The 18,944-nt window shown below is 47.3% G+C and overlaps 1 protein-coding gene and 1 long non-coding RNA gene across 2 annotated transcripts; one reads left to right on the plus strand and one right to left on the minus strand.

Annotated features, from left to right (window-relative positions):
* Nucleotides 1-1,980: 1,980 nt before the first annotated feature.
* On the minus strand, nucleotides 1,981-18,177 carry LOC122374232 (mRNA decay activator protein ZFP36L3-like). Its single transcript, XM_043352888.1, has 3 exons — nucleotides 17,959-18,177; nucleotides 2,666-2,816; nucleotides 1,981-2,627 (listed from the first exon to the last, which is right to left on the minus strand). Exons 2-3 carry the CDS (start codon nucleotides 2,685-2,687, stop codon nucleotides 1,981-1,983), a joined length of 669 nt encoding a protein of 222 aa, XP_043208823.1. The 5' UTR covers nucleotides 2,688-2,816; nucleotides 17,959-18,177.
* On the plus strand, nucleotides 2,276-3,628 carry LOC122374306. Its single transcript, XR_006255196.1, has 2 exons — nucleotides 2,276-2,902; nucleotides 3,327-3,628. It is a non-coding gene; the product is annotated as an uncharacterized LOC122374306 (long non-coding RNA).
* Nucleotides 18,178-18,944: the final 767 nt, after the last annotated feature.

Raw genomic sequence — 18,944 nt, forward strand, 5'->3', positions numbered from 1 at the left:
CAAGTCGATGTCATGTCAGGTCATCAAGTCATGACGTCATATGTCAGGTCATGTTTGGACGAAATCGGCAGGTTTTGCGATCTGTCGCACGATGGTGCGCGTTCTTGCTTCCCAGCGCATGAGTATGCATTCTATGAGAGTTTATTGGTGTTTATGGATGTCTAGACATCGCATACAGTTGACTCAAGGTCAAGGTCACGCAAGGTCACGCTTGTTAGGAGCATCTTCTAGGTCAATTTAGTCGCTTCAATTAGCTGTTTTTTTTTGCGAGTTTGAGCGTCAGGATGATTGCTTAGAGGTGAATGGATGTCAGATTCGAGCTCAGCGCCTATGAATACACTATAGTTGACCCGCCATGTGTCAAGGTCATCCGTGGTCATCCGAGGTCATCTGAGGTCACTGACCTAGGATTACCTTTGATGACCTTTTCACCTAAGGTCAAGATTAGGGTAATTTGAACTGTTCTAAGTCACTTTTACAATGATTCGCTCGTGATTCATGAAGGTAACTGCACAACCACTGTGTGAAACATCGCAATAAAAACATGAAAGTAGTTCAGATAAAGGCTAAGATTGCGTTAAAAATTCGTTAAAACAGAAAACCTAAATGTGTTTCAGAGCGACAACGGACGCGAGTTTCGCAACAAAGTAATAAAGCAGTGCACAGCCATGTGGCCATCGCTCCAGCTCGTTCGTGGACGACCTCGCCATTCGCAGTCCCAGGTGAGCGATTGATAGGTATAAGCCAGATTGGCTATTCACCAATATACGAATTTAGATTTGGTATAGAATTAGCTTGTTGTTCCTACATGGATTTTTGAAGTCTTTAAAATAGATATTCATATTGAATTGATCGTGTGCATGTTTGTGCTGGGGTTTATGGACGGACGCTAAAGCGCAAATAGGCTATCAAGCGCCCTTATTTGATTGCTCAAAAAGTGACTATTCAATATCAATGCCTGCGCAAATAAATAGAAGTGGAAAGAACATGAATAAATAAATCGAGAGTTAAAAGAGGTCAATGCAAACTGTACCATGTAATATTCGCCGCCATGTGCATGCTTGACTTTCTCATGTACGGATATAGTAATATTTATTTCCGCCCGGGGCTGGGAAAATGCATTTTATTTACCAAGGTTTTTTTGCGGAAGTACCGAGTGCCGGCAGGCACGAGGTCTGTAGCAAAAAATTCGAGGTGAATAAATTAAGCATTTTCCCAGCCCAAAGGGTGGGAAGATAGTTACTACATGCCGTTAATTGCTACTTTCATCTTGAATATTCTCTTAAAAATTGTCTGGGAAAATCAAAATGACCGTGGTCAAGAACCTTTTCCCAAATACCTTAAACATTAGCCGTGAGCGGTCCGGAAGCTTTTCCCAAAATCACGTGCTAATGTTAAAGGGATATCTCGGCATGTGGTAAATTGACACATTTAATGTTTCCAGGGATCTGTCGAAAGGGCGAATCGGCTGGTTCAGGAAAAGCTTCGGTGCTGGCTTGCCGATAACCCGAAAAGTAATTGGCCCGAGGGACTACGCTTTGTTCAGTGGATGATAAACACGCAGGTATATAGCCTTCATCTGTATTAGTTACAAAAAATATCATTTGAAATTTTCCTCATTCGTTTAAAACATATGTTTTGAAGAAAAAAAAATATTTCCAATCATTAGCTGTAATTTAAGTCAAAGCGGGAGAAGTGTAAAGTATTAGCTGGTTACGCTTAACTGCACAGTCTCGTATTTTTGTGTGAGCATTCTGTTGTTAATATCTTGAATATGTTCTGACTGTTTCAGAAGAACGACGGGATTGGAACTGCTCCCTACAAAGCGATGTTCGGTGTTGAGCCCCACATGGGCCTGAGGGACACGCAGCTCAGAGGAGCGCCCGCCAGACTGTTGAGGACTGAGCAGGAGCTGGCGGATATGCTGGGACTGGTGGCTGATGGAAGTCGCCAGACGGCCACAGATGCAGGACTGGACAGTCAATCGGGCAGCAGCAGCAGCAGCGACTGGCAGCCGGCTGGCCGCGCCCATGCAGGGAGGAGAAGGAGCGGTCGTGCTGTAGTATGCAGCAGCAGCAGCAGCAGCAGCAGCAGCGACGAGGAGCCAGCTAGCTGCACTCCAGGGAGGAGCGGTCCCACAGTGGCGGTAGCCGGCAGCAGCAGCAGCGACGAGGAGCCAGCTAGCTGCACTCCAGGGAGGAGCGGTCCCACAGTGGCGGTAGCCGGCAGCAGCAGCAGCGACGAGGAGCCAGCTAGCTGCACTCCAGGGAGGAGCGGTCCCACAGTGGCGGTAGCCGGCAGCAGCAGCAGCGACGAGGAGCCAGCTAGCTGCACTCCAGGGAGGAGCGGTCCCACAGTGGCGGTAGCCGGCAGCAGCAGCAGCGACGAGGAGCCAGCTAGCTGCACTCCAGGGAGGAGCGGTCCCACAGTGGCGGTAGCCGGCAGCAGCAGCAGCGACGAGGAGCCAGCTAGCTGCACTCCAGGGAGGAGCGGTCCCACAGTGGCGGTAGCCGGCAGCAGCAGCAGCGACGAGGAGCCAGCTAGCTGCACTCCAGGGAGGAGCGGTCCCACAGTGGCGGTAGCCGGCAGCAACAAGGGCATGCAGCAGTCACCGGTAGCTGCACAGCCTGTTAAGCGAACACTAAGAAGCAGGCGCTGCACTCACTGTTATGGGCCGGCACCTGCATCTGACGGCTTTTGCGATCTGTGTTCTCGTGCTAAGAGGGCACTTGAAGAGCGGGAGATCGCCTCGGCATCTCAGAAAAAACAGGCGAATCTCATGCTGGCTCGGACGAGGAAGGCGAAGAAGATTCTATCTGTGGGTCAAAATGTACGCATTGGCATTCCCGACGTGGACAGGGCGAGGACGCAACAGAAAAATGTTATCGGAGTGATATTGGAGGTGAGTCTGGAGTAATTTTCTTTTTGCAGCTGCTTGTACTATTGGTTGCTCTTTCTCGCCACGCTTTCTATTGCTATATTTTCAATTTTTTATTTCGATAACTTTTTACTGTGAATTAAGTATATAATATGATTTTCAATCAATATGAATATTGTTCTCAATGTTGAAACGATTTAATATCTGTAAAAATAGTTGCTTAGTTATTTTTCATCATGATTTCAAGTGTATAAGGCGCTGAAAGGACATTGTCGGTTCAATTAGATTTGATGTCAACAACAAAACGTTTTTAACACAGATCGAAACTGTAGGTGTCTGGCACTGGTCGCAATAATTATAAATCATATCAATATTATCTGCAGTAAATTAATTGCTGATGCTGTAAAAACTTTGTATCGCTCGTTGACATAGATGACCGTGTTCGCAGTGTGTCGGCGAGTCACAGTATATAATTGGCACGACGAAGGGGAAGCTGTCCGGCGTCTACGGCCCAGAAGCAGTACAACCGTGTGCCGGGCACTTCATCTCCTCCTCCGACGTCCCCGACATCTCGATCACACTTAGAGAATGTGCTCGCCTGGTCTCAGGGGGGAAGGGTCAGGGGATGTTTTCCTGCAAGTGCAGGAGGGGTGTATGTAAAGGCCGATGCAAGTGCATCAAGGCGGGCGTTACTTGTATCAGTCGCTGCCATAAAGGCGCTCACTGCAATAATAAATAGTAAGAAAGTCAGACTGTTGTTTGTGATTTGGCATGGTTTTGTTTTTGACGGAAATTATCGAATAGTTTAAAGACCACGTGCTACGGAACTTGATAACTGCGTACACAACCTCTCTTAACCTAAACACTTTCGCGTTATACAGATACCTCATATGATTAAACTTTTGATCCAATAAAATTCAAATGAGTCATAAAAATGTATCTTCGATCGCATTTATTTGCCACCCCGCGCGCCCCACAAAGGACAATCATTTTCGCACGTCTGCACACCTATTTAAATTAGGATACAAGAGGGACGATGGTAAGTACTACACACCAGCCCCCTCCCACTATAAATGGCAACGAGTTCGGAAGGAGAACCTTAGTACTATCAGATTTATTTGAAAATTCCCTAAAATTACAGAACAGCAAGTTTCTGGCCGCCTCAGATAGACTTAGCCATAAGCAAATGTCCTAATGTTAATGAATATACTCATTTTAGCACGGTAGAAAACTTTTGTGATATAGTTACTCACTTTGCCTGGGCAATTCGCGAAATGCCCAATTACGCACTTTGCCTGTGAGCACAAAGTCAGTCCATTCGCGAATTGCCTAGGCCAAGTGAAAAACCGGACTTTGCCTAGGCCATTCGCGAATTGCCGGCAGTTCGCGAATGGCCTAGGCAATTCGCGAATTGCCCAACTTCGCACTTTGCCCGTAACATATATATATATATATATATATATATATATATATATATGTAAATTTGGGCAGCAGGTTCTCATTGATGCATGTTTGTGTAAAAATGACAGCATAACGGGCGTTTGTTTGCTTTTTTGCCAAGTTCTCTAAACTTCGTACGATCTTCTTGCCATCTGTTTCAAATTCATGTAAAATTGTGCTTATATTGCCGGGTAACGTTTCGTTAATATCACCATTAACATCTTCAGACATACAAAACAGACACAATATCACCAAATATAACATTCGTCTCGTCTCGAAAATCGCAAGGAATGAGTTTCCTATAGACACGGATCTAATTCAATTTGATGTAGCACTTTAAAGTACAAACGCACATGATCATTGCAATGGCACCTCTCGCGATTACATATTATATTGGCCACACCACTACGACCTTGTCACGACGCGTCACTATGCACCTTCAAAATGGTGCCCCCGAAAAACACGTCCGATTAGAACACGGCAGCAAACTCACTCGCAGCATGATGGTTAACAATACCAGCATCATAGCTAGATGTCCCAAAAAACATAAGCTTGCGATTCTTGAAGCCGTCTTCATCAGGGATAGAGACCCAGCTATCAACCGGCAAATGAACATGACGGGTACTCTGTCCTTATACGACGGAAGACCCTTGGCGCCCAGATAGATAGCACTTAGGTTTTAGACTTGTGTGCTAGTTGATTATGTGTAGGCCGAATGCATGCGAAACTGTCATTGAAACATGTGTGGCTTGTCTGATGATTGTAACTGAATGTAACTGAACCGATGATTGTAACTGAATGTTTGTGTTATACGAAATGTGTGTCGGTGTTATATAATACTGAACGAGGCCGGTGTAAATAAATTTTCAAGACCGAGGTCCTTACTGAATTTTTGAACGAGGCCGAAGGCCGAGTTCAAAAATCAGTAAGGACTGAGGTCTTGAAAATTTATCACCGGCCGAGTTTGGTATGTATTTTACTGTATGCCAACGATAAAATAATTGTCTAGACCGAAGCTCTTAGCTGTTTTTTGAACGAGGACATCCCAAAATGTTGACTTGGTAATTCGTTTTTGACCGTGGTCACTTTGCTTACACCAGTTATTACCACACCCCTCAGGCTAATGTATTTGAATAGGCCAGGCATACAGTAAATAATGAATATGTACGTAGAGTGTCCATATATTTGCGCTGAAAATGTAATCGCGAGAGGTGCCATTGCAATGATCATGTGCGTTTGTACTTTAAAGTGCTACATCAAATTGAATTAGATCCGTGTCTATAGGAAACTCATTCCTTGCGATTTTCGAGACGAGACGAATGTTATATTTGGTGATATTGTGTCTGTTTTGTATGTCTGAAGATGTTAATGGTGATATTAACGAAACGTTACCCGGCAATATAGGCACAATTTTACATGAATTTGAAACAGATGGCAAGAAGATCGTACGATGTTTAGAGAACTTGGCAAAAAAAAAGCAAACAAACGCCCGTTATGCTGTCATTTTTACACAAACATGCATATATATATATATATATATATATATATATATATATATATATATATATATATATATATATATATATATATATATATATATATATATATATACATATATATGTATGTAGCGAGCTATATATATATATATATATATAGCTCGCTATATATATATATATATACATACATACATACATCGCTATATATATATACATACATATATATATGTATGTAGCGAGCTATATATATAGCTCGCTATATATATATATATACATACATACATGCATCGCTATATATATATATATATATAGCTCGCTATATATACAATATATATATATATATATATATATATATATATATATATATATATATATATATATATATATATATATAACTCTCATTTGTTTCAAATAAATTCATCTTGGTAGATTCACCATATTGTAAATGCAATTCCCTCACAGAATCAGTACACCATTATTTCTTGTCTTGTCCGCAGTACGCACAAAAAAGGGAAGAGCTTGAAGCATCGTTAAGACATTTAATAAATAATTACCATACGCTTAACTCAAAAGATAAATTAACTATTATACTTCATGGTCCTGGAAAAAACAGTAGCCTGTGTGTGGCTGTGGCTGCTTCGGTACAAAAGTATATCAGGGAAACCAAGCGCTTTGAGTCTTAAATATGAGATACTGTAAAGAAATATGATTTGTTAAAGGTAGGAAAGTGATGTGTGATGTGGGGTGTTTGTTGTCAATTATCATGGACCAGTGTGAATGATGTACCTCGACTTAAGCACGTAAGTGCTTTTGTACTAATTCATACATGCGTCTGGATGTTCAAATACATGTGATTGATTGATTGATTGATTGATATATATATATATATATATATATATATATATATATATATATATATATATATATATATATTAGGTTGTGTCATTTTGGGCACTTTTTTCGCAAAACATAGTGCTCCACTGATTTTATCGTGCCCCAGACACGTAGAAACCGTGTGACATTTTTTATTTCCCCCAAATATTAACACCCATGCGGCGCCGACCGCCGACACTTTGGCCTATCTCTCAGCATTAGCGACCTCAGCGCCCCTAGCGGCAATGTTTTGAACTAACACGCTCGCTATGCTTTGTGAGCTTACGATCATCATTAAATGCATTTTACCGAAATGACGCCTTGCTGTTGGCTTGTCTGGCACTCAGAATGTTGGTAAAAATGTGATGTTATGCATCTTAAAGCACGAAATAGTTCTGTGTTAATGTATATTGCATAGTACTACCCCAGATCCCCGTCCTGGTCTGACGGGATACGTGTGGGGGCGCTTACCCCCCCCCCCCCCCCCCCAACTTGAGAGCCGAGTGGGCGCCGCCCCCTCAACATTGATGCAACGATGAAGGATCTCTGCTCCCTTTTATGGACCTACATGTCTGTTTTTATATAAACATCAGCACAAGGTATTTCTCTTGCATGTGAATGGTTTCTGCTGATTCGGCATCGATTTAAGAACACCTGCTATTGTCATCCCACTTTGATTTTATCTGAACTTGATCATAACTTTGGTAGGTCAGATTTTATATACTGGACCATTTTGGTTCCGGATGGTATTTGATTTGGCGTGATGAGAACATTATGACGTACAACGGTGGTAAAGTCGTTGATTGATACAGGTTTACTCGCTCCGGTGGGAGGCAGTAGCGGCAGAACACCTTCAATTAAGTGGAGGGGGGGGGGGGACACTGCCGACTTTTGGTCCCAGTCTTTCCATGCAACGCCCATAGGGTTAATGTTAAAATGCCCAAATCAGAGGGGGCACGGTGCCCCGGTGCCCTCCCCGTTCCGCCGCCTATGGTGGGAGGGCGGCGTGTGGGACTCAGAAGGAGACTTATGGCTTATGTTGTGCCTTTGGTAGGACCCTCAGTATCACCGATGCAGGGCCTTCAGAGCCTCCAATTAGGGGCCTTTAGAGGCACTGGTGTGGGGTCCTCACAGACGCCCGTGTGGCCCCTCAGAGGTGCTAGTGTGAATCCCTCATAAGCGCCGGTGAGGGTCCTCACAGAATACAGACGCCGTTGTGGACCCTCAGAGACACTGGTGTGGGTCCGTTACATGTGGGTGTGTGGCCCTTAGAGCTGCTGGTGCGAACCCTTTAAAAGTCGGCAGGGGGCCCTCAACGACCGGGGAGGGGGACCTCAGACCGGCAAGGGGCCCACAGAGGCCGGCGGCATTTTCAGAAGCCCTGTGGGGTCCTTAGATACCGACAAGGTACTCTGAGACGCCAGTGCGGCCCTCAGTCTCTGGTGTAGGGCCCTCAGAGTTGCAGGTAGGTGGCCGTCAGATATGCTTTTGCCGAACCCTCACAGGCGCAGGTGTGGGTACCTCAGAGCCACCAATATAGGGTTGCATAAATGGTGTGGCACTGGCTTGGGGGACCCTCAGTGGTGTCCTTATGGGCCCTTAGAACCACTGGTGTGGGTCTCTCAGAGGTGCTGGTTGTGAACCCTCAGAGGCCCTGCTGAGGGCCCTCACGGTCTCCGTTATGGGATCCTCAGAAGCCGGCGTAGACCCTGACTGAGATCTTAGTGTGGCTACTTAGGGGCTCATGAGGTGCTCTTACGAGACCTGTGAGGTCTTTCTCAGCTGAAATATAGTCAGCGTGGACCCTCAGAGGTCAGTTGGTACCGCAGGGGTCTTTATGACCGGGTGGGCTCTCAGAAGCACCAGTGAGGGCCCTCAGTCTCACAGTCGTCGTAATGGGGCCGTCAGAGACATTGGTGTGAGGCCATTACTGATTACAGGTTGGCGTAAAGCCCTAGATATGGCCCCTCTTGGGCTGACAAGGACTCTCAGAGGCACGCTAGCGGCCATAAGAGGCCGGTAAAGGGCCCTCAGAGGCCGCCAGTAGCCTTCAGAAGCCGGCGTGTAACCCTCATGGACAATTTAGTGAGGCTTCTTTGGACTCACGGGGTGCTGTTACGAGCCCTATTCTTTCTGAATCGAAATATGGCCAGCATAGACCCTGAGCGGTAAACTGGTGCCACAGAGCCCCACGGTCGTCAAGTTAGATGTAAGTGAATCCTAATCTATAATCTAAGATTCGGAATCAGGTGAGCCCCTACGATTTGGACCAAACTTGGTCAGTGGATAGTACGTAACGTCCTGATTACGATGCACCCAAAATCTAAGCTCGGCCCGCCATATTTACGAAGTTACGGATGTTTGAATTTCAAGGTCATTCGGGAGAGCCCCTGCGATTTCCGTCAAAATTTGTGTACGGAAAATTTGTGTCTAGATGCTCCTCATTACGAATATCACAAAATTTAAGCTCGGCCCGCCATATTTACGAAGTTACGGGGGTTTGAATTTCAAGGTCATTTGGGTGAGCCCCTGCGATTTCCGTCAAAATTGGTATACGGACATGTTAGATACTCCTCATTACAAATATCATAAAATTCAAGCTCGGCCCGCCATATTTTTCAAGTTACGGAGTCACAAAGTTACGGAATTTCAAGGTTATTCGGAGAGCCCCTCCGATTTTCGTCAAAATTTGTATGCGGACACATTACATGCTCCTCATTACGAATATCGTAAAAGCTAAGCTCGGCCCGCACTATTTCAAAAGTTAGAGATGTTTGAATTTCAGTGAGTTTCAAACGTCAGTAACTTTTGAAATAGTGCGGGCCGAGCTTAGCTTTTACGATATTCGTAATGAGGAGCATGTAATGTGTCCGCATACAAATTTTGACGAAAATCGGAGGGGCTCTCCGAATGACCTTGAAATTCCGTAACTTTGTGACTCCGTAACTTGAAAAATATGGCGGGCCGAGCTTAACTTTTATGATATTTGTAATGAGGAGGATCTAATATATCCGTATACCAATTTTGACGGAAATCGCAGGGGCTCACCCAAATGACCTTGAAAATCAAACCCCCGTAAATTCGTAAATATGGCGGGCCGAGCTTAAATTTTGTGATATTCGTAATGAGGAGCATCTAGAGTGTCCGTACACAAATTTTGACGTAAATCGCAGGGGCTCTCCCGAATGACCTTGAAATTCAAACATCCGTAACTTCGTAAATATGGCGGGCCGAGCTTAGATTTTGGGTGCATCGTAATCAAGACGTTACGTACTATCCACTGACCAAGTTTGGTCCAAATCGTAGGGGCTCACCTGATTCCGAATCTTAGATTATAGATTAGGATTCACTTACATCTAACTTGACGACCGTCAGAGCCCCTCCGACCCGAGGTGTCCTCTGAATGCGATAGGGGGGGGGGGGACTAGATGGCACGTGCCTCCTGGGACCCCCTGACTACGCTACTATTTCATATGCGTCATGTCAGGTATTTTGGGCTTGCACCCCAACTTGAAAAATGTTCCTGGGCCCCTGTGACAATATATTGTGTTCATTATAGGTATTCGTCATTAGCTTGCACTCTCTACAATCTGCCCATACTATTATTTGTCCCTAGACGCGCTTACAGAGAGCAGGGATAAGCCCATACAGTCAACGGCCTGTTAGTTTCGCAAACAGCCGCCAGGGGCGCTAGGGTCGCCTATGTTGTGAGATAGGGCAAACTTCTCTCGCTCGGCGCCGCCTGGGGGTTAAAATTTGCGGGAAATTAACAATGCCACGCCCTTTCCACATGAGTGGAGCACAATAAAATCGATGGAGCACCTTGCATTGCGATTAGTGACACACCCTAATGTCCACTGAACTGTATAATGGTCATGTCATTCGTAGGCCGTCAATGGCAGGTCAAGGACCCAAAACACAGTCGGAATATGTTAGAATTTCTTGGAAACGAAGTCTGTGGCATTTTTTATTTTCATTTCAAATTTTGTCTTTAACATGACACTTGGACTTTGGAAATGCTAAGGTCAGGTGAGATCTGGCTCTTTTTAAGTGTTTTCTACCACTGACAGTTCTGAAATATGGGCTCCAAAACAAGGGCTCTGTTCGATCGCAGTTTTTTATCAGCAGGCTGCGAGAATGCTGCTACTTCTTGGCTCGTCATTGGTCGAATTCAAGTGGTCTATTCGTTAGACCAATGAGAGGCCAAGAAGCGCCAGCAATACCTAAGTTCCTTATATGGGAAAGCCGAGAGCACACTGATAAAAACAGGGACCGAACAGAGCTCTGTTCTCAAAAGCTTATGAGTCCCGAAATCGTGAATCCTATGCTGCGAAACTGCGTGTAAATCAGTGTCCGATGGGGCCCATTAATTTTCAAGCCGACGATGGCGAGGAGGTCTAAACGAGCACCTAACTCGTCCCCTGGACTGTACAGTAGTGACAAGTCAGCAGTGTTGTGACTTGTGAGGGTCGCAAGGATACGCTTTAATTATTTTTTTTTAGTCAAGCAGAGGTCAGGTGACCACACACTTTTCCGAGGTCAAAGACAAATTGCCCTTACTTCGGTTTGGGTCAACGGATAAGCCCCAAAGAGCAAACCCGTAATATGAAACGCTTTGTGCGGGAGTCGCTCATTGAAACATTTTTTTAGGCATGTTTGTTATAGCTTTTCATAGCCACCCAACATCATGTCGCCAAACCAGCCATACCCGTTGATCGGTAGTTGGAAATTGAACAAATGGGCGCCAGTCGCCAAACGGCGACTGAGAGCTGCTACTATACCCATAATAAGTAATGGTACAAAAATGATCCTGCGATCTCGAGAACATGATGCCTGCTAAAAACACCGCAAGCTTCGTCCGAATATAGCTACTTCAATATATTTGAATTCTCTTAACCGTCCGCGAGGCAAATCCATCTCAAATTTATTATCGTCTGAGGAAAAAGCATTCGAAAGCATGAGAAGACAAATTGAAATCAGTTTCTGCCAGATCCCAAGATATACAGTGCAAATTGCAAGATCCCAACGTTGATGTCCAAATCCCAAGTTCTTGGGACAAATCCCAAGGCATGGCATCGCTGCGGCACCGCCTGATACGATAGCGCCATGCCCCAACGGCAGCAACAGTACTGGACAGCTGTTTATCGCCAGCGACTATTTTTCAAAATCGGGTGACATTAGCACACCGTCCTCACCAGCTCTTCAAAGGGTTCTAGTGCGCTGCTTGGCCTGGCCGTATGCCGCAGCACTGGCTCTCTGGCATGGACACGTAGCTGTCGCACACGTAGTTCATGAGAATATCCAGGTAGTTCTCGATGGCGGCGTTGCCCGGATGGAGCGGATCAGCGCAGCGGAAGCCGGCGGCCGCTGGGAACTGCAGCGCTCGGCACAGGTTGTGATACCACAGCGCCACTCCGATGTGCGACGACCAGAGGCGCAGGCCGGGCAGCCGGCCCAGCTCTGCCACCAGCGCGGCGTTCATCAGCCAGCCCAGCTCCGGCGTCATGCGCACCAGCCCGCCGCCGGCGTCCTCCATCGGAGGATCGATCAGCGGCCAGAGGACGGTGACGCCGCGGCGCGCCAGCCAGCTCAGCAGCGGAGCCAGCCGCGCCGCCTGCTCGGCCAGCGCGCGCACGCCCACCGCCCACTGCCGGCCGTAGTGACGCCACATCTCGTGCAGGCCGCCGTTGAGCAGCACCAGGTCGGGACAGAGGCCGCGCCGGCACTGGCTGACCAGCGTCTGTACGCTCTCCAGGTAGTGCTGGTCCAGATGGTGTCGTACCAGGTAGGTGACGTTGGCCAGCCGTCCGCGGCGCGCGAAGCTGCACCAGTGGTCGCGGCCGTGGCGCCGCTCGCCGGCCGCGTAGGTGCGGTTCAGCCGCTGCCAGCAGTTGTCGGCGCCGCGCACCACCTCGTGCACGGCCCCCAGGCGCGGCGCCGCGTACGAGAACAGCTCGCGAACCCGCGAGTCGCCCATCAGCACGGCCTGGAAGGGCCGGCCGCGGGCGCGCAGGCGGCGCTGCATGCACTGCTCGGTGAGCTGCCGGTCGAACCGCTGTATGACGCAGACGGGCCAGCCGGGCTCAATGTTGGCCGCGCCGTTCCGCCAGCGCACCCAGGCGGAGCCCTGCTCAAACACGGCGCTGCAGTTGCCAGCGAGACCGGGGGCGCGCCGCCCGGCCGACGACGGCCAGGCTTTCTTAGCGTTGTAAAGGCCATTGCCTTGGGAAAAGTGAGCCAACAATGTCCACAATCCAATTATCGTAAGGATGACGGCGATCAGCGTCAACGGAAGCCAGGACGAAATAGATCGCATCGTCATTTTCCCTTCACATATCCACTAGCAACAAATGCACAAGGTCTTGAGCCGCCAGATCACGGTCCACCGGTAGCAACAAATGCACAAGGTCTTGAGCCGCCAGATCACGGTCCACCGGTAGATTTCGTCACCGCTGCCGCCATACAATTAAAGCCAAATCTCCGCCATATGTTGGCATTGAGCGGCTCATAGCGTTTCCACTCGCGCTCTTTTGGCAGAGCTAAAAAGTTGTCTTGTCTCACTCATAATCACTAGTATAACCAACAAAGTCGTCCGATGTTCGTGCCACTCCAGCGGAGTGAGCCGTGCCACACACTGGAAAGGAAACTCGCACTACTCTCAGAGTGGTCCGAGCCCACCTCTGATCCACCAGCAAAGTCGCACTGGCCACCGGCGCACCTCTGCACTGGCGTGGCCGTCTACTCTGCACGGGCCGGCGCGGCGGTGCAAAGGGCCACCGACCCCGAGCCGACGCCGGCGGTGACGTCACGGCGCCGGCGCCGCCAGCGGTCCGCCAGCCCACTGCCAGTCCCGGCGCCGTGAGGAGCGGTCCGCCAGCCCACAGCCAGTCCACAGCCAGCCCACAGCCAGCCCACAGCCAGCCCACAGCCAGCCCACAGCCAGTCCCGGCGCCGTGAGGAGCGGTCCGCCAGCCCACAGCCAGCCCACAGCCAGCCCACAGCCAGCCCACAGCCAGTTCACAGCCAGCCCACAGCCTGTCCACAGACAGCCCACAGCCTGTCCACAGCCAGCCCACAGCCAGTCCCGGCGCCGTGAGGAGCGGTCCGCCAGCCCACAGCCAGCCCACAGCCAGCCCACAGCCAGTCCCGGCGCCGTGAGGAGCGGTCCGCCAGTCCACAGCCAGTCCACAGCCAGCCCACAGCCAGCCCACAGCCAGTCCCGGCGCCGTGAGGAGCGGTCCGCCAGCCCACAGCCAGTCCACAGCCAGCCCACAGCCAGCCCACAGCCAGTCCCGGCGCCGTGAGGAGCGGTCCGCTAGCCCACAGCCAGTCCACAGCCAGCCCACAGCCAGCCCACAGCCAGTCCCGGCGCCGTGAGGAGCGGTCCGCTAGCCCACAGCCAGTCCACAGCCAGCCCACAGCCAGCCCACAGCCAGCCCACAGCCAGCCCACAGCCAGTCCCGGCGCCGTGAGGAGCGGTCCGCCAGCCCACAGCCAGCCCACAGCCAGCCCACAGCCAGCCCACAGCCAGTTCACAGCCAGCCCACAGCCTGTCCACAGACAGCCCACAGCCTGTCCACAGCCAGCCCACAGCCAGTCCCGGCGCCGTGAGGAGCGGTCCGCCAGCCCACAGCCAGCCCACAGCCAGCCCACAGCCAGTCCCGGCGCCGTGAGGAGCGGTCCGCCAGTCCACAGCCAGTCCACAGCCAGCCCACAGCCAGCCCACAGCCAGTCCCGGCGCCGTGAGGAGCGGTCCGCCAGTCCACAGCCAGCCCACTTAACTTAACTTTTGACTTAACCCGGCAGTTGCTGGGGTATTTCGCCACCCACCGTTTGCTGGGGGGGGGGGCGTTAAACGCCCCCAGCCGATAACTCGAGAACCAATAGGCGCAGCGAAACGCACGAGGCGGCAAACGAAAGAACGCGACGAGACGCTTCAGATGAGTACTTTAAAGTTGAATTTTGAGGTCACAGGTCGGGTCAAAGTCAGGTCAAACACCTGAAATCCGGCTTTCAGTAGCATGGAATTCAAGACTTCGCAATGAGCGCCTCTCGTCATAAACTCTGTCAAAACGGTGCACAATCCATCATATAAGGCCTACAAGAGTGTCAGCCCATGTAGTGGTCAGTCAAGCATAGGTCAGGTCAAGGTCAGGTCAACCGGGGTAGGCACACATCCCCGAAAATCAAAACTGATATTCGCAGCCTGTGACACATGTTTTATGGGTAATTTGGGGCGTAGAACACGATGGTGACATTCATTTTATCATATGTGTACGTGTTTGGCTCAAAAAGTTCAATTTAAGAAATGTATGTATCATGGTCGTGAAGTAGTCACGGGAAATTGCCAAGATTCAGATCAAGATTTTGGCAAATGCGAAACGATAATCAATAATCGAAGATAGCCATTTGATTGTTCATGGTATTGGCAGTCTAATGCCGTTTACGGCATGTCTGTATGTCTATTCTGTGATTTTATATGATGTTTTGAACATATGCCGTTTTTTGGTCGAAAACTCAGAAATCATGACGTCACTAAAACCTCGATATCTCAAAAATTTCGGACCGATTTTTTTTTGAAATTTTGTCACAATAGACTTCAATCAATTCCCTACAGGTACCCAAAATCTGCGGCGCGCCGTTTTTATGCTATGGCCCGGCGAAAAAAAGTGGGGGCGTTTAACGCCCCCCCCCCCCAGCAACTCGCGGGTTAACACCGGGAAAATGGAATCGCACGTGCCACGTGCCAAGAGGTTTTAAAGGGACCCTCCCACCTTCAAAAAAGTTTACCTATGAATTGGCATGAAAGTGATGTCGCTCGGTTCAGAAAGAGCGAAAACGAATATCTACCAAATTTCACCAAAAAATGTTCACCGGTGTTCAAGATATAAGACTTTTACTTTTGTTTACTTTTTTGGATCTCTGCTGTTCCTAGCGACTTTATTTGGAAGCAATAGTTTGGCAGCTGAAAGTGTGGCACTTGTTGCGCGCAAAGCAGCATATACCACCGCGTGCTACAAAACGTTTTAGTCAAACATTTAAAAATCGTTAGATATCTGCGCTGACGTCACACATTCAGAGGGGTATTCCTATGCATTAGCCCCTCTGAATCAAAATGCTGCAATTTTGAAATTCAATATTTCCGATTTAAGGCATTTCTCGATGTTGTGAGTGCCGAAACCGGTAATTGTGAGCCAGGGACCCCCTTTTGGCTATCTCAACTCAAATTTAATGTTAAGGTGGGAGGGTCCCTTTAAAGGGATTATCTTATTATATCTTGTTATATCATATTATCTTATTATAAGGAAAGGGATTAAAGGGATTAAAGAGATTAAAGGGACTAGTAGATTATCTATCCGACAGTGTTTTAGAAGCTCAAAAATTTTGTCCAGACCTCATAGCTTTCGCTGGTGACTTAACCCGCGCCCCACTGGGGGGGCTATTTATAGCCCCCTCCCGTTTTTCCGCAATAACTTCCAAACCGCTTGACGGATCAACGCCAAACTTTCAGTACCTTTGGCTGCATCAATTTGACACCTTGTGTCAAAATTTGAACTTCGTAGCTACCATAGGTCGGCCGGAAATGACGTCAGAGTGACGTCATGTTCGTCCGAATTCGACGCAAAACATTGAACCACGGCAATCGCTCCCAAGAGCTCAGTTTTTAAGCTAGATCCAATTTCTTTGCATGAAAGGACTCAGAATTGATCGTGCTATCAAACTGCTATCTCGGATTTTCAAAATTTTGAAAATTTTGAAAATTTTATATAATAATATTCAAAATTTATATTTTTATATTTTTTCAAAAAGTTTTTGACTTTTCGAAAAAACCGGAATATATGTGACAGAACGCATGATTATAACTAACTCTAGCAAGTTGTAGCTAAATATCTTCAAAAATGGCTAAGTTATACGCATTATTGCAAAAAATTCACAATTATTAATTTTTCAAATCAATTTTTCAGTACGTATTTGACATCGTACACCAATATAAATGGCACCATCGTGTTCCTGAGATCAAACTGCATCCAATAGACACCTTTTGTTGAAAAATTTTAACTTCAAAATTTGACCTTTTTTGACCTGAAAGTGACCTGACCTAAGCTAACTTCGACTCAAAATGACCTCAAATGACACAGACGACATCAAATTCGAAATCTATGGCCTAAATTGACCATAAAACATGTGTCACGTGACCGACGCATGATATAATATTTCCGTGACCTGTGATGACCTGACCCTGACCTGAAAATCAAAGTACAAGTTTGGTACCCTCAAGGTATCTAGAGCATCTGTTCACGAGTGTGGAAACCAAAAATGAGCATGATCTGACTTGTAAGACGGCGGCCAGAGCCCAAAATGTGAACAAGCCAAAATGCTAATAATTTTTACTTTGACCTGACCTGTGACGTCATCGGTGACCTCGAGGTCAATGAAATTAGGTTTCGCTCCACAGTTTTTCCGGGGCTATCAGACGCCGTTTGAATTTTGACGATCGGCCCAGTAGTTTCGGAGTTAGGAGGGGGGGGGCTATGAATAGCCCCCCCCCCCCCAGTAGGGCGTGTTATACACAGACCCCAGTGGGGCGCGGGTTAAACGCGGGTAACTGCTGGCTGCCTCCCAATGCGCCAAACCACTCCCCTATTACCTCATTCGAGACGAAACTGAAAACCACAGCTGACGCACTAAATCTAACGCAAATTATTCATTCTGCAACGCGCGTGCAAAACAACACTCATAACATCAGAGATTTAGCCTTTGTAGATCAACCCTATCTAGTAAAAGAATCAGCTGCCGCGCCGGCCTTCTCCAATATAGACCATCTGCCTCTGATCATCACCCTTGCTATTCAGACAACGCTTGAAGATCAGCACCCAACAATCACTGTCTGGGACTATGCAAAAACGAACACCGATTAATTTATTACAGCACTTGCAAATATCGATTGGAAAGCTATTACGGACGAAAACATCGATGATTCAGTCGAGATACTGACATCGACCATCATCCATATTGCTAAATCACATATACAAACGAAAACAATCAAAATCCGTAACAACAAACCCTGGGTCTCGGCGGAGCTGAGACGCGAAATGCGTAAGCGTGACCGACTTTTTAAGCGGGCTCAATACACAAGAACAGAGAGAGATTGGGCCAAGTGGCGGTCCCAGCGTAACCTAGTCACCAGCCTCAACAGAAAACTAAAAAATAAAACTATAAAAACTAATGTCAATTTCTCTGCGCCTGCGCAGAGCCGAACGGTTGACTCACCGGAGGCTCCCGTTTCGATCGTCCAGAAATCATTTTTTGTCATTGTATCGCATTACCTCTTGGCACTTTACATCGAGTAATCTTCGCTGATCATTTAGAGCATGTTTTCATGCAAGGCAAGTGAAGTGTTTTCAAGATAAGTGCACTTCTATTCTAAGGTACGTTTTTCAGGAAAACATATTTTGCGTCTATTTTGTCTCCGTGCCGGACATAAACTGCAAAATCTGCCATCACTTTTTTCTCTCATAAAACGTGACGTTTTGAGCCAAACTCTCTCAGTTGAAGTATTTTTTATTGCTGCTGCTAAACTCCATTTATGAAGAAAACATTAGGTAAGGGAATTCTTCTCGGGACGTACCACCATAAGAAAAAAGGAAGAATGACTAAAATAACTATGATCAAAGGAACACATTCTTCCTTTACATTAACCTTCCAGGCGGTGGGGGGGGGGGCATTTTTTTGCCCCCCCTTTAGTTTTTTCGATATATCTCGAGAACCGCTGCGCCGATCGTCACCAAACTTTCAGTACCCTCCCGGGAGCAGCTAGCGCACATGGTGACCAAAAATTTTTCCAAAGGCTATGATAGGTTGGCCGCTAATGACGTCAGAGTGACGTCATTTTTGCCATTTTTGACCCAAAAAAAGGTTTCGCGGGAAGAGCTGTCAGGCCTACAGCTTTAGAGATACAGAAAAATGTTTCAGACATAAAAGGTGTGGAATCAAGAGGGCTACAAAACTGCTATTTCGGTTTTTCGATTTTTTTTTATTTTGACCCCCAAAAATCAAAAAAATAGTTTTTTTGAATATAATAGCCTAAAAATCCAAAAAGTTTTTTGAATTTCGAAAAAAACCGGAATATATGTGATAGCCCATACCGCCTTCTATCTACATACCAAATTTGAGATCGATACCTCTTTTTTTGGCCAAGTTATAGCGAAAAAACTGTTTAAAATTGATGACGTCAAATTTTCAAACTCAATTTTTAG

The sequence above is a fragment of the Amphibalanus amphitrite genome, unplaced genomic scaffold (assembly GCF_019059575.1).
Source record: "Amphibalanus amphitrite isolate SeventyFive unplaced genomic scaffold, NRLGWU_Aamphi_draft 000004F_arrow, whole genome shotgun sequence".
NCBI classification, from domain to species: domain Eukaryota; kingdom Metazoa; phylum Arthropoda; class Thecostraca; order Balanomorpha; family Balanidae; genus Amphibalanus; species Amphibalanus amphitrite.

Excerpts from the sequence above, each read along its gene's own strand:
- LOC122374232 (XM_043352888.1), bottom strand. The coding sequence starts at position 2,687 with ATGCAGGTGCCGGCCCATAACA. Across the intron at positions 2,628-2,665 it reads GCAGGTGCCGGCCCATAACA|GCTGTGCAGCTACCGGTGAC; the intron begins GTGAGTGCAGCG and ends TTCGCTTAACAG.